Source organism: Elaeis guineensis, chromosome 10 (assembly GCF_000442705.2).
Source record: "Elaeis guineensis isolate ETL-2024a chromosome 10, EG11, whole genome shotgun sequence".
NCBI lineage: Eukaryota > Viridiplantae > Streptophyta > Magnoliopsida > Arecales > Arecaceae > Elaeis > Elaeis guineensis.
In genome coordinates this window covers 62,883,600-62,899,774 of record NC_026002.2, presented here as the reverse complement: position 1 = coordinate 62,899,774, position 16,175 = coordinate 62,883,600, and the positions used below count along the sequence as shown (strand labels likewise).

Below are 16,175 nucleotides of genomic sequence, written 5' to 3'. Positions count from 1 at the left end.
CACGATATCAATGCATCGCAGCGGAATAAATTCAAATAATTAATTATTCAACTGTAATTCATGTAATTAAATCAAATGTCTTACATCCAATAAAATTTTTCTAAAACAATAAATCTAAATTCAATTGAAGTGTTGACAATGCTAAATCTCGCCTCTAAAAGCTCTGTCCCAAAATTTCTTTCCACGCTCGAAATTAATTATCTGAATCTGAAAAATAGAAAGAAAAGTAATGAGCTAGACAGCCCAGTAAGTAACAAGTATCTCTACCAGATATTCAGATATTATTTAATTTTCAAGAACAATGCTGCAAATAAAACATAAAAATATATTTCATGCTGATTTAATGCAGATCCAATATTTTCAAATATTCACATATAATATATTCATAAATCCGATTCGATTCAAAAACACTCGTAACTCAACAGCCTCGACTATGACCAACGTTTAACCCCCATTGACGGGGTCCACAGAATACCAGCGCACAACCCCCACTGGCAGGGTCCAGAAATACCAGCGCACAACCCCCACTGGCAGGGTCCACAAATACCAGCGCACAACCCCCACTGGCAGGGTCCACAAAGTACCAACGTATAATCCCCATTGGCGGGGCCCACTGAAACATAGTTAGACTGAGAGCATAAATTCGATCTGTATCAAAACACTTAGTACCACAACATATATCATAATCTTTCACTAAACATGTGCATAAATCGATATACCATAACATTTCAAAATGCACTTTTCTTTCAAAACATAATTCCATAAATCATGTATAATTTCAGAGAATAATTATTTATTTTCAGAATAAATATGGAATATCTCGAGAAGATGATTCATTACTTACCTTTCACGGAGCACTGAATGAACGGATCGACTAACTTCTAGGAGATTCTTCCGTGCCTATTATCCAAAATTATATTTTTACATTAATTTTAATTCAAAATTAAATCTAAACAAATCCCAACTCAAAACCTCACTTAGAATCGACTCTTTCCTAAACTCGATCAAAATCATTAGATGAGACCTCCTACTATGCTAATCCTAGAGGAATAACTTTAGAGAGAGAAGAATCCATCAAGAGAGAGAAATATTTTAGAGAGAAAAAATTCTAGAGAGAGAAAGTAGAGAGAGAAAGTCCAATTCTAGAGAGAGAAAATCAGAGTTCCGACTGAAAAGAAGAGAGAGAAGAGAGAGAAACTCTCTCTCTCATCAATTTCAATTTTTCTCTTTTTTTTATTTATTTATTTATTTATTTACTTACTTAATTACTTATTTGTTCATATATATATATATATAAATATATATATATATATATATATATTTTATTATTATTATTATTATTATTTTCTTTTCTTTTCTTTTCCTTTTTTTTTTCTTTTTCTTCTTTTTCTTTTTCTTCTTTTTCTTTCCTTTTTCTTCTTTTTCTTCTTTTCTTTTCTTTTTCTTTTCTTTTCTTTTTCTTTTTTTTTTTTTCTTTTTCTTTTCTTTTCTTTTTCTTTTTCTTCTTCTTCTCGGTTCTTCCCGCGCCGGAACAGGGGACCGGCGTCCCCTCGGCCTTGACCGGCCGTTCGGGCCACGGCCGCCGCGGCGGAGGCCGGCGGCCGACGGGGGTCACTCCCCCGGTCACGGAGGAGACATGGCCGGCGATCAATTCCGATCGCCGGCGCCGAAAATTCAAGGAGAAGAAACCCAAAAACAGGGTCGCTTTCCCGACGGAAAAATCAGCGACTCTCGTCGCCGGCAGCCGCGCACAGGAGCATGGGAGGAAGGAGAAGAAAGAGGGGAGGAAGAGGAAGACTTACCTCAGCCTCCGGAGACCTCGTCGGCGGCAATCACGGCGAGAAATCAACCGGTGTCCGCGGCTTAATTTCGGGAAAATCGGAGGGAAGGAGAGGAAGAAGAGGCCGATGATCGGTCTCAAGGGAAAGGGGTCTTCTTATAGATCACCCTAGGATAATTGTCACGCCCCCGACCCGAGAATTGCGAATCGAGGGTCGCGGCAACCGCCGCATACTCATGAAGAACTCTCTCCATAAGCATGCAAGGCATCTCATCACGATATCAATGCATCGCAGCGGAATAAATTCAAATAATTATTATTCAACTGTAATTCAAGTAATTAAATCAAATGTCTTACATCCAATAAAATTTTACTAAAACAATTAAAACAATAGATCTAGGTTCAATGAAGTTGACAATGCTAAATCTCGCCTCTAAAAGCTCTGTCCCAAAATTTCTTTCCACGCTCGAAATTAATTATCTGAATCTGAAAAATAGAAAGAAAGGTAATGAGCTAGACAGCCCAGTAAGTAACAAGTATCTCTACCAGATATTCAGATATTATTTAATTTTCAAGAACAATGCTGCAAATAAAACATAAAAATATATTTCATGCTGATTTAATGCAGATCCAATATTTTCAAATATTCACATATAATATATTCATAAATCCGATTCGATTCAAAAACACTCGTAACTCAACAGCCTCGACTATGACCAACGTTTAACCCCCATTGGCGGGGTCCACAGAATACCAGCGCACAACCCCCACTGGCAGGGTCCAGAAATACCAGCGCACAACCCCCACTGGCAGGGTCCACAAATACCAGCGCACAACCCCCACTGGCAGGGTCCACAAAGTACCAACGTATAATCCCCATTGGCGGGGCCCACTGAAACATAGTTAGGCTGAGAGCATAAATTCGATCTGTATCAAAACACTTAGTACCACAACATATATCATAATCTTTCACTAAACATGTGCATAAATCGATATACCATAACATTTCAAAATGCACTTTTCTTTCAAAACATAATTCCATAAATCATGTATAATTTCAGAGAATAATTATTTATTTTCAGAATAAATATGGAATATCTCGAGAAGATGATTCATTACTTACCTTTCACGGAGCACTGAATGAACGGATCGACTAACTTCTAGGAGATTCTTCCGTGCCTATTATCCAAAATTATATTTTTACATTAATTTTAATTCAAAATTAAATCTAAACAAATCCCAACTCAAAACCTCACTTAGAATCGACTCTTTCCTAAACTCGATCAAAATCATTAGATGAGACCTCCTACTATGCTAATCCTAGAGGAATAACTTTAGAGAGAGAAGAATCCATCAAGAGAGAGAAATATTTTAGAGAGAGAAAATTCTAGAGAGAGAAAGTAGAGAGAGAAAGTCCAATTCTAGAGAGAGAAAATCAGAGTTCCGACTGAAAAGAAGAGAGAGAAGAGAGAGAAACTCTCTCTCTCATCAATTTCAATTTTTCTCTTTTTTTTTATTTATTTATTTATTTATTTACTTACTTAATTACTTATTTGTTCATATATATATATATATATATAATATATATATATATATATATATATATATATATTTTATTATTATTATTATTATTATTTTCTTTTCTTTTCTTTTCCTTTTTTTTTTCTTTTTCTTCTTTTTCTTTTTCTTCTTTTTCTTTCCTTTTTCTTCTTTTTCTTCTTTTCTTTTCTTTTTCTTTTCTTTTCTTTTTCTTTTTTTTTTTTTTCTTTTTCTTTTCTTTTCTTTTTCTTTTTCTTCTTCTTCTCGGTTCTTCCCGCGCCGGAACAGGGGACCGGCGTCCCCTCGGCCTTGACTGGCCGTTCGGGCCACGGCCGCCGCGGCGGAGGCCGGCGGCCGACGGGGGTCACTCCCCCGGTCACGGAGGAGACATGGCCGGCGATCAATTCCGATCGCCGGCGCCGGAAATTCAAGGAGAAGAAACCCAAAAACAGGGTCGCTTTTCCGACGGAAAAATCAGCGACTCTCGTCGCCGGCAGCCGCGCACAGGAGCATGGGAGGAAGGAGAAGAAAGAGGGGAGGAAGAGGAAGACTTACCTCAGCCTCCGGAGACCTCGTCGGCGGCAATCACGGCGAGAAATCAACCGGTGTCCGCGGCTTAATTTCGGGAAAATCGGAGGGAAGGAGAGGAAGAAGAGGCCGATGATCGGTCTCAAGGGAAAGGGGTCTTCTTATAGATCACCCTAGGACTCCGAGGGGTCCTAGGAGTCCTATTTTGCCCGGGAATCACCGGAGAAGAAGACTCCTACCGGGAGTCTTCTTCCCGGTTTCTCTGTTTTTTTTTTTTTTTTTTTTTTTTTTTTTTTTTAGTTTTGGGCTATCACAATAGGACTATAGATTTTCATGACTCATTAGCTTTTAATTATTAGAAACTCTCGTCTGCTTAAATCACTTAATACAGATAAAAGTAGGTACCCAATTTGTTGTAGACTTAACAAGCTACCACGTGAGCTTAGGTGATGTTTCTCGGAGGCTGAGCATTCAAGAAATTTTCATGAAGTTTGCAGCACTCCCCGATCCAAGAAGAAATTATTGGTTAAAATGATTTTATCATGTATACCTTAGACCATCCAATAAGAAGGCAGTACACTACTCAAAAAAGTGAATCTTTTTTCTCATTCAAAGTAATAAAAATGTTATCAGCTGACCAATCATGGTTAACAGTGAAATATTTTTATATTTAAAATTTTCAAACAAACTTAGATAATCGTGCAGTTTTTTCATTAAAAGATAATATGCTGCCTTATTATTGGATGGTTCACATGATGAAATCATTCTAACCAATAATTTCTTGGATCTAAGTGGGATATCCAGTTTGTTGTATGTGAAGGGTCAACAGCTGTCTGCAGGTGATGATATCGGTGGGTGTGCAGTGAACTTTATTATCTTGGTTTGGCCATGGCCACCAAGGTGGTGATCTTGCATTGTCAATTATGTCAAAGGGATATGTAAACCTTGCGGTGCCCCTGCAGGTGGGGTTCATGGGATCTGTTGGGGAATAGTAGATGATCAGGCTTTGATTGGCTTGGATCACAAACATTTGCTTACCAACCAATCGATGACCGAAACAGCATCGCATGCCAATTAACCTGTGACAGAAACAACACAATCGCCAGCCAATAGATGCCCGAAACAACATCGATCTCTCGATAGCTTTATCTTGTACCTCTGCAGGCAGGCATTGTTCAAAGGAGAAATCATTCCCCCACACAAGCCTTATAGAATATTCCTTTGGAGCTTGGGCAGAGGAGACTGATGGACCTCAGAGAGGTGGGGAAATGCTTGAAAGGACTGTCCTTGCGAAGATATGGCAATTTCTAATCCTTCTAGCTAACCTAGCCTCTACTTGTTTGTCAAAAGAATGTTTTGAAGACTAAGGGAAAGGAATAGAACATTATAAAGCCTGTTAGAAGTATCACATTGAGGACATGTGTCCGTTATCAGAAGATGTTTGTGTTCTTCAGGTTGTTGTCCAGCACTAAAAAAAGAGTTATATGCTAATCATCTCTAATTTATGGAAATGATGGGACATTTGTGCTTTATGGTAGGCAAACTAAAGCTCTCCTTCTTAATTTATTTCATGGGGATTCCTGTCCTTTGCTTCATGCTGCAAGTGGTGGGGCCTCCTTTCTATATGTAGTCAAATGCAAATTGAGTATGGACACCTGTAGATGTGCTCTAGAGGGCTATGGAGCCGCAAGGGACACATTATTTGTAGGATATTGCTGGGAGGTGAGAAGCCCACCTTCTCATCACCTCACATGCTCTTTACTATCATCAAGGGTCAAGAGATCGCATCCCATGTCCCATCACCTCCTATACTCTTTACTCTTGTCGAAGGGCATCCGCCATTGGAAGAGGACCTTTTGAATTGCACATTGAAAAAGAATCTCGGATCGGTTGGTGCTTCTCTCTCAAGAGTCCTCCTAGATAGAGCGTTGCGTTTTATTGTAGCTTGTTTACATTGTATATTGCACTTCACGGGCCCAAAAAACAAAAATCCTAAGTCATAGCTTGTTTACATTGACAAGTTAATCGATCATCGGCCAACTATGAAAAATAGTCAAAAATATTAGACCGATCAAAGTTCAATTAATTAATTTATGCATGACACTTTGTAAGACCATGTTTGGCCACTTCTCACTAATTTAAGAGATAACACAAGGATAATCTCTTGCTAGAATTAATTTTATACTGGAAGCTATAGTGTTAAACATGCAAGAAATTACCGACAACCACTATCAAAGTTACCATGGTAAGAAGCATGCCAAAAGCTATTGTTGTAAATAAATTCCTCTTTCATCACAAAGACAGCAGGAAGACCTCATGGACTATCTCTCTTGCATTTTTATACAATCTACATGGCTACTTCAGCATTCTATCTTAGAACTAGGGATTTTTCTTTAGAGTGGAGACTTGTCCTATGCTGGAGTGCTTAATTTTGGTGCATCAAAGATACTTGAAATCAGGTTGGTGCATACTTTATTTTATCTTGTGTATGTGGACATGTATACATGCATGTACGTATAGATGTATGCATGCATGTATGTATATGTATATCAGCATTTTATGAATTCAAATTATATAAAGGTTGGGTTTGATCCATTTCATTATATACTAGTGATAAGACGGAACATTTTATGTATCAGTGTTGTATAAACCCAAATTGAATAATGGTTGATTCCCCTTTCTTTTTATCTTGTTCATGCCTTTTGTGCATCTTTACTTTCTTTTTCTTTTGACCATCACTTGGTGATATTAAATCCTCTTACTTGAAATATGAAGTAAAACGAAAAAAGGTCAAAACATTATCAAAACAAAATTAAATCAAAAGGTTCACATAAAAAAAAAAAAAATATCAACCAAAATGTTAAACTAAAAGGTTTATATCAAAAAAATGAAACTAAAAGGGTGTCCCTTGTGACTGAGTTGAGTTATATCATGTTCTAATGAAATGTGAAAAGGAAAATGAGTTCTATAATAATGAAGTGAAGTAGAGGTTGAACTTTAGGGAGAGAGCAGGAAAGAGACCTTCTTAGTATAGTGCCTAGTGCTCTACTAGTGGTCATAATAAGGCACAAAGGTTTTAGCAGAGTTGATAAAGTGATTACTCAATATAAGTTTATCGTAGGAAGAACTTTGATGTTCTCTTGCTAATAAGAAAATGGTAATGATGGCAACAACAACAAGTATAAATTTAACAAAACTCATCGAGTATGCTTCCAATAAGAAACTCATGTTATATGCTAAAAATATACAAAAAAACCAATGCTAATTGCACCCAATCACCTCTAATTCTATAAACTCATTAAATCTGCAGAAAGAAATATTGCACATTTTTCTTAAAAAAAAAAAGGAAAAAAAAAGGGGTGGAGCCATACCATTGCATTCCCTCAATTGAAAGGTATTTTATTTAGCTTTTGCTTTCCGAATTATAGGTAATTATTTTTGGTGGGCCCATTAAATAATAAGTAAACTTGCTAAGATTGAATGGGGTGAAAGTTTCATGAGGGACATGATAAGATCATAAGAAGGATGGCGGCAGAGAATAGAGGTGGCGAAGCGTGAGAGTATGGTATGAAGGTCTGACGCTGTTCTTTTCAATATTGCCCTCTCTTTTCCCCTCACCCACCCCAACTGAGGATGTCTCCCTCTAACCAATGCCTAGACAGACAGGCAATAAGGATAGATTAGGGTGGCGGTGCTCAAGATAAATAAAACTTCCCCAAATATTAAAGTGCCTTGCATAGTTAAGACCTAGGGAATTGATTGATTGCCTGGAAATCTAGGACCGTATATGCGAGTTTGATTACAAGGGAAAAGGACCATGGCAAAGCATTTGAGCATTCTTAGGAACTAATGAATTGATTTGACTGGAACAGGAATGTCAAATCTTAATCAAGGAGTTGACCTTCTGTTGACCAGACTCAAAGAACTATCCTTGAGTAGATGGAGATGTGTCGACTTTTGGTTGGTGTGGCCCCCCTTTCTCTCTCTTTAGTCTACTATCTACAGTGAGAAAGACCAAAGGGAAATGGACCACGCAAGTAACATGGGGCACGCATTTTGTGCTACATTTGGTCGCTTTTTGTAGAGATGGCCATGAATGTTTGGGCTCTTGAAGCACACCCACAATACGTTATCCCACACACAACACGTACAATGAGGTAGCTAACCGGTGAGTTCTTACAAATTGTGGATGTGTTGCTTGCATGGGACTTTATATATATATATATATCCTAGTTTAGCTGGAGGCTGACTCAAAATTATAATAAAATTTTAGGAATCTTATGCTTGCAACCAATCTCAAAGCTTTCCATAAGGCCTTTTACACTCAGGAAAGAATGACATTAGCTGGATAAGTGAAGATAAGGTTGGAATCCTCAGCATTTGTGTGGTACCATGTTTTGGGGCTGAGAAAATTCCTCGAACAGGAAATATGTCAATAGAGATTAGGTTTCCTGGTTATAGTGCTCTTCCTTCAGTGCATGCATCAGATTCTGTGTTCAAATTCAAAGAGATGAAACTCAACTGTATTTCTTATCATACATGTAGGTGCATGGTTTAATCAGATTTATGCACATATATATTGACGCATGCATGTACATATGTACTTACATATGTATATATTTATATATAATTAGAATTTAAAAGAATTATAGGTAGACAAATAATCATGCTTGATTTCTGAAAAATATAATCATAATGAGTTGGAAACAAGTATAGATGGGTGAAATGAGTTGTCATTCCAAAAGTGCATATTTCTACGTGTTCCAACAGTCATAATTATTTGAACCATCTTATGTGAATGCTCATGACAATATCAGTGAAATGGATTTTATAGGTTAGTAACTTAGATGCCTTTTTGCTTTTCCCCTTTCAATTAAGCATCAACTGTATCCTCAGCCCTCCACAAATATGCCAAGTGAGACACTATTACCTTACTTCTTTACTGGGTCCAATTAGTTATATTCATACATGTACTAAAATTCGAGAAGCCTTAAAATTTAAGACCACCCATTTGACATGGTTAATTTGCAAACTCTCCTCCGTGTCACCAATGGAGTGCACCTGCTATCAAAGTGGTATACAAAATAAGAGGTTGTTCATCAAAAATATTCGAAGATCAAAAGAAGATCTGGCGATATCAAAAGCATGATACTTGACACGAGTATTAAAGCCATAAAGCAACCTTCTTTTCCTCCTCCATACCCTCCTACTTTGGAACCTTAATAAAGCTTAAGCCTTAAGCCTTTGTTGATGGACTTGTTCGTCCCCGTCACCACCACCCCCAACCCCAAAAAAAAAATAAAACGAAACGAAGAGGGAAAATGAAAAACAACTCTTTCCCCAAAGTAAGCATACCACATCCTCAACATCTAGCGTGGAGGAAGGCTGTTGGAGAAGTTTTACAGAATTTCAATATTCCATCCATATGCTAAGAATAAACATGGACATAATTCATTTAAGTTGATGACTAGAGTATTAGGGGGCCTAGCATGCACCTAAAAACTAATTAGAAGTTACTAGCTTACCTGGTTGTTACGGTTTTAAGCTGGCTTAGGACGATTGGGCTTTAAGCTGGCTTGCGCTGAACAGTTTGTGGGGCTCTCATTGGTTTGGGCAGGGTGGTCCATCACAAAGTTACTCCAGCCTCGTATGGGTTGAGACTTGAGAATATGGCAGCTTGGGTAGAATTACAACCTCACAATAGCTAAAGCTGGAATATTAAAGTTTCACACTGCCCATATATTCAAATTAAAGAAATTGGAAAGGGAGACCAATAAAAATGGATAAGAAAGACACATTGATGATTCTCTTTGTTTTAGGATTAGAATCACTCGTTTTCTCCAATTAAATACCAATCAAATAATTTCTATAAATACATACTCACGAACTTCATCACAAGATTATATACTTTCTCGCACTTGATGTCTTTAGGTTTGGATATCTGGTTAAAAAAACTAGCCTAGGTTGGCTCCTCATTAATCATGCAACCAACCTTAATGGATAAAAAGGGGTGAATGTCAGGGACTTGGCCCCAAGTTTAATTTTTAAATTTTGCTGCATTTTAACCCGTAAATTTAGCTCACCCTTTATCCACCAATGAAAGCCAACAAGTATAATTGTTCTAGAAACAAAATTATGAGAAAATGATATTTTTAGAAATAAATGATTGAAGCCCTTGAGAGCGAAACAACTAACTGTCAGTTTTTCCCAAAAATAATAAAAAGACTCGAAAGTTTGACCAATTCTGGAAGACAACAGCAGGCCCAAAACTACCTATGTTGCATCTAACAAAATATTTATGTCGAGAAATACTAGATTGCGGGTTGATACGGTTACGTTCGTTTGATACCAGACAATTATAGGTCACAATTTGGCCCGAACAGGAAAGTATAACATCATCTGCACGTCATCGTGGTGGTCCCCCACCTCTCCGACCCTTACAAAAACCACCAAGGGCCACGGCCCTCGCCTTGTGAGCCCGTCTCCTCCCCCATCAAAGTCAAAGATCTCCCCTAAAAAGAACCCCCAAAGCCATGTTCCACTATTCTCCTTCCTCCTCTGCTGCCCCTCAGGCCGTGTACGACGCCGGCGGCTCCCATCCTCCTCTCTTCTCCTCTTCTCCATCGTATTCGTCTACTCTTCCTTCTTATTGTCTCCACAAGAGCAACAGCACTCACTCCCTCTCTCTCCACCACGGCATTCCCGACCTGTCCAACCAGCAGCCTTTCTTCTCATCCCCCCAGCACCACCACCACCCCCCGCCGCGGCAGCCATGGTCGCCCCCTTCCTCCTCCCCTGGCGACTACCTGGACTTCAACGCCGGCCCCGTCAGGCGCGTTTTAAGCACCGGCGACCTCCAGGTAACCAAAGGCACCACCTTCTCTTTTAACGTTCCCATCCCCCAAAATCTCATCTTGATTCATGTATCGCTAAAAAGATTGGATTTTGATTTCTCCCCCTCTGTGTACGAAATTAACGGGAACAGGGGATGAATGGGATGCAAGCGCCCGGCGACAGTTACAACCAGGAAGGCATGGCGATCCAGGGGAGGGTCGGGCGTTACAACTCGGAGGAGCGCAAGGAGAAGATTGAGAAGTATCGAAGCAAGCGCAACCAGAGGAATTTCCACAAAAAAATCACTGTATGAATCGCCTCTTCCTCATGATTTCCATTCATTACTTCTATTCTTCTATACAATTATCTTTTGCAACTCTAATATTCTTGACTTCGTCGTTTCGTCTTCAGTATGCATGCAGGAAGACGCTGGCCGACAGCCGACCGAGAGTTCGGGGCCGGTTTGCAAGGAATGGCGAGACCGAGATATTAACAGAGCCAGACGCTGAAGCAGAGGTCACGGAGAACAACCACGATTTTTATAGCAGCTACAACAACAATGACCAAGCCCCGAGCTCTGCAGACGGCAGCGGCGGCAGTGGCAACGGCAACGGAGACTGGTGCAGGCAAATGCTGAAGGCGCTGGCGGCTGAGTTGGAAGAGGAGTGCTGTTATGACGAGGAGCTCTGGGCCAACTTTTCTGACATCTTCTCCGTGAACCTTCTATCCTAAAAGTTATCCAACTGGTGGGAGAGAGAGAGAGAGAGAAAGTGGTGGATTAGTTAGGTGTAGTAGTAGAAGAAGCACGAGTTATGGTAGTACTTGTCTGCTGGCCTGTAACCATAAACAAGTGGCAGCAGAGGGACAGTCTGGGTGTCGTCGCTTACCTTCCTTTCTCTTCTTCTGAGTTCCTTCCGTGAAGCTTAAAGAATTCTCAAAATCTAAATTAAGTGGACGTTAATTTTATTTTAATTCCACATTGTCTCTTTTTCTTTATGTGGGTGGCCTTTGGACCAGCAAGTGATTGGATGAATCCAAATCTTTTGGTATACAGCAACTCAGATGGAACTTGGGAGGGAGCTAAAGTGGTGCAGGGGTTCATCGATTAGAAGCCCGTCTTTTTCTTACCTTTAGCCCGCTATCGAGCTCGTGTGCTGCCTTTTGGTAAAAGGTGGGATTTTTACTTGATTGTGCCCAGGCTCTGGCGAGTCCCTCGTGACGGATCCATCCATCCATCCCCCCTTCTTCCTTCCTGGCCGATGGCTTCAGACAAGAGAGGTTGCTTTGGACTCTGGGGTTTGAAAATTTCCACGGGTTATTTTTGTCTCGCACAACCTAGTCCACACACTTCTAGAGGTGGTAAAGTTTTCGCGGACACTTTTTACCCTGTTTTTTTTTTTTTTTTTTTTTTTTTTTTTTTTTTTTTTTTTTTTTTTTTTTTTTTTTTTTTTTTTTTTTAACAAAAACGGTGCACGAGCGGTAGAACCGCGCACCTTACCCTGGATCTTACCAAAAAACAACAGGATTGGTGACATAGGTGTGAGGGAAAAAAAGGACAACATATATAGCTGGTCAAAACGGAGGGAGGGAGGGAGAGAAGGGGAATATTTTTGCAACAAAAAGGTGTTTTTCTGAAAATAATATTCCAAAGTAATGGAAGGAGAGCCTTCAGTCAGGGGGGAAAAGTTAAGGGATGACTGCTTGGAAAGATGATAATGTAATTTATGTTGGTGATGCTTTATGCCATGATCCACTTCCTTAATGAACAAACGCAGGCTGCAATAATTATGTTGGCAGAATGATTAACATTTCAAGTATTACTGGAGAACCATCAGAGAAGAAAACTGGCAATGTAAATTTCTAATAATTGTTATAAGCTCGGTATATTCCTTTCCCGTTTTTAATAGAATGGGAGTCGGCCTGCGTGCGATACGGATCACCAGCATACAAGTGGTGTCGGTGATAGATTATTTCTTTTAAGATTCCTCACATTTTAAAATAGGTTGGTACGAGATAATGATGGTATAATAATTGTAAAGTATTCAGATACTGGTTTATTAGAATAGATGGTGGGGCATATGACATGTTTCTGAAAAAATAAACTGCACAAATGTTAATATAACAAAGTTGAACTTGCATGAATTAAAAGAGATGCAACATTCTAGGTCAATTGAAGACGGTTCACAAAATATTGCACCAACTATTGAACATGGCTTGTCGTTTTGTCAGTTCTTGCATTACTGTTAAAGTTGCAAGTGTCATGTTCATTTGGGCCAATATTGATCGAGAAATTAGAATCGCATTAGAAGAAAATTTAGCAAGTGGAAGCAACGACACCTTTAAAACATTCAGTAACTTCTAGTAAAGAAATTAAAGAAGAATGGTATATGAGGGGTCAGCGTTAGCCTCCTTTGTATGTCTGCCTTCTTTTTCTGAAGTACCAAGCATCTTCTAAATAAATCATAATCACAATCTGAGCCTCTTTAGGCTTTTATATAATGAAAGCATTCTACATGCAGGATTTTAAAAATGAAAACCTAATGGTAAAATAGAAGTAATTGACAACCTTATTCGGTTTGAGATATATCGGTCAAGCATTTGCATATCGAGATCATAATTCAGGATGATGGACCGCTGAAGACAAGACCTATATGGGAACTTGGCCATGGAAAGTGCAAGGGAGAAGCTTCTGCTTTAGTATATGAACCAGTGTCTCATGCTTACCAGATTATGTTTAAAGAAAGCTCTTCATTGTCCACTACCGGTCTTAAATACTTTGTTAATATCCCTACAAATGGATGGGAGACCTTTCCACATGCAACCCTAATGCTTTCAAGTACACTGGCTTCAGAAGCGGTAATGAATGATATGCCTTCCCATTAGCTGCTAGCTTTCCATATATTTTTATGGATCAAGAACAAAAAAGCAGCAGGACCACCCAAACAAAAGACTACTTTTTTATTCTAGACTAGGAGAGGAATTAAAGAGGACCAGAATCTACCTTTGGACAAAGGCTATGTGGTCTTGAAGGGGGCAATAGAGGTTCAATGGAGGTGGAGACTGTTTAGCTGTCTGGATTCCTGCCGGCCTGTAATCAAGGCAATAAGTTCCACTAAGACTGCCCTTTAAGATAATATGGTTCTCTTTGATGGGTGGTAGTATGCATATCTTGCTCGCAACATTGATTGCATTGGCTTTCCAAACGACATCAAAAGCATGGCTTATATCATTAGGTCGCCATTTGCATGATCCAGACTGTGGCAGCCAACACACTGCCGGTAAAGCTTCATAGAGGCTCAATCATTAATGTGGAAATGCCACAAGTTACTAGGTCTTTAGTAGTATTAAATCAAGTTCTAGTGAGTAGCCTAGGGAGAAGGTGTGCTAGGCTACACAATGATGAGGAAGAGTATTCAATTGTGAAAGCAACTAAACTTTCTTAAGGTGCCCACCTAAGAGCAAAGTCAAGTGGTGGAAGAAGGAATCAGATGTGCTGTTTAACTTCAGTGCATTACTAGAAGGAAAAGAAAAGTGGAATCTAAGGCCGCATGGTTGGTATATTTTAATTGGGTCATGAGTAATACGCATGTGAAAAGCAGGAAATGCAATTCTTTGGATGCTTATGTTGACCGAAAGATAAGAAAATGCTTATAAGCATCCATTAATTCCATAACCAAGATGCAATTATTTAAGTCCCAGAATGGCGATAGGATCACAATATTTAAGTGTGATTGGACTTAAACTTTAATCATGCCAGAGGAGATAGGTTGGACCGAGAAGTTCAATGAGTGAATAGGGCTAACTGATAGTCCAAAGGTAAATAAGAGTAATATGCTCTGCCGTTTAACGTTGGAATCCACAGATAGAGATCTATTCCAATCTAATCATAACAGAAAGCAGTGTCAGAGAATAATCAAAGAAGTTATGCACACCACCTCGACGTTAGCAACCAAGGACTTTATACCATAACCTTTTCTTTATTTCTATCCCATCATCGACATGATTTACGCCTGCACAAAAGTTGAGTAAACTTGAAATCATGGAAAAGTTCTCTTTTTTTTTTCCATATACCTTGATAATTCATCCTACTCCACGGAAGCCTAACAAGGTTGTATAATGAAAAATTCCCATGAAATCAACTACTACATCATAGTTTCAACAGAAAAACCGAGACTTCAAATCAAAGTGATGAACTGATACGGGCAAACAAATACCAATAGTTGTAGATTATGCTGCAATTTAGAGCATCCACAAGATGAGGTGTCTTAACATAGCTTACAAAAGTTCTCTCAAAAAAATAAAGGGTTTATAGAAGCAGTAGAAGAAATTCAGTCACAATAAGCTATGCTGCAGAGTTTGCATCCCAGAAACGAATCCCTGCTCACTAATTGAATCTTCAATATGTGAGATGATAAGTGCAGACAAATTTGATCTCCAAAAAAGTAACCACCGCATCCCCAGTGCTTCATCTTTTGCAGTATTATCTCATTTGTTCAAAGTGTATGGAAGTACATATCAATGGCTAATCGTCATCTTTCTGCTTTGGCTTCCTGTAAGTTTCTTCAATGTGCTTAGCCACGAAAAGCCATGTATTCGCAAGCTTCTTTATATTCGGAACATTGTAATTCTGGGCAATGTAAATGCCGCAGCCAGTTCCCAGCAAAAAAGAGAAGCTGCTTCTGATTATCCCCATCTTCAAATGCTCTATGATTGAAAAAAAAAAAGATAAAATCATTTTGGTTGTTTCATGTATAAAGTCTAAAGAGGAGCAAAGAGATCATTCTACTCTGATGAAATTTGCAGAGAGAGATTAACTTAATAATGATGGAATTTTTCTATCATGATAAATTCATGAATGTGAAATCCAAAAGGAGTGGCAATGACATCTCAATTGATAGAGTAATTATTTCAGAGTGATGCAATGATATTTATAATGAAGAAAAACTCTTAAAATAAACCAAGAATCACAAGCAGGAGCTAATAGATTCCAAAAATGTAACCAAGGGTAATAGGAAAATGCTGATGTATAAGCTTTATACTAAGAAACATAAACAAGTCTGCTGCCATACAATTTTACCACTTTTATTCAATTAAAATTATCGCTTCCATCGATTTAGGCGTAGGTAAAAACATAAAGCTAGTTTTTACTGATTTAACTAATTATGATATTTAACTTTGTTGAACGGGGAAAAATGGCAGAGGGATGAAGGAACACAATAATGATCAAAGGTAGAGAATGGTACGTGAATGAGGGAAAAGTGATGCAGGGAGGCAAAGGCAGTCACTATGACAGCAATAAGTAGAAAAGCAAGCATGGAGATGAGGGAGCAGTGAGAGTGCAATGATACAGGTAGCAGAGCAATGTAGGAGGGGGCACAATGCAAAACATAAAGATCAGTGATGAAGAAGGGAATATGACAATAGCAAAACATAAAGGAGCAACAAGAGGTTGCAAAATGACCTTAGGTGGCATGCAAGCATGATGATTACAGAT

The 16,175-nt window shown here is 38.8% G+C and overlaps 2 protein-coding genes across 4 annotated transcripts in view; one reads left to right on the top strand and one right to left on the bottom strand.

Moving 5' to 3' along the window:
• The first annotated feature begins 10,292 nt into the window (after positions 1 to 10,292).
• LOC105035377 (uncharacterized) lies at positions 10,293 to 11,653 on the top strand. The gene is made up of 3 exons (XM_010910924.4): positions 10,293 to 10,707; positions 10,833 to 10,988; positions 11,093 to 11,653. The coding sequence occupies exons 1-3, from the start codon at positions 10,381 to 10,383 to the stop codon at positions 11,411 to 11,413; spliced, it is 804 nt and encodes a 267-aa protein (XP_010909226.1). The 5' UTR covers positions 10,293 to 10,380; the 3' UTR covers positions 11,414 to 11,653.
• A 3,222-nt stretch (positions 11,654 to 14,875) lies between these two features.
• The window catches only part of LOC109505138 (retrovirus-related Pol polyprotein from transposon RE2), a 48,058-nt gene continuing 46,758 nt past the window's right edge, over positions 14,876 to 16,175 (bottom strand). For all 3 annotated transcript variants that reach the window (XR_012134986.1, XM_073244860.1, XM_073244861.1), the window contains one exon: positions 14,876 to 15,385. Coding sequence is in view for 2 of the 3 variants with exons in the window: in XM_073244860.1 (XP_073100961.1) it covers positions 15,204 to 15,385 (182 nt within the window). In the remaining variant the exon portion in view is untranslated. The remainder of the gene's footprint in view (positions 15,386 to 16,175) is intronic.

Coding starts and splice junctions, on each gene's coding strand:
- LOC105035377 (XM_010910924.4), top strand. CDS start 10,381: ATGTTCCACTATTCTCCTTCCTCCTCTGCTGCCCCTCAGGCCGTGTAC. Junction 10,708..10,832: donor TAAGCACCGGCGACCTCCAG/GTAACCAAAGGC, acceptor TAACGGGAACAG/GGGATGAATGGGATGCAAGC. Junction 10,989..11,092: donor ATTTCCACAAAAAAATCACT/GTATGAATCGCC, acceptor TTTCGTCTTCAG/TATGCATGCAGGAAGACGCT.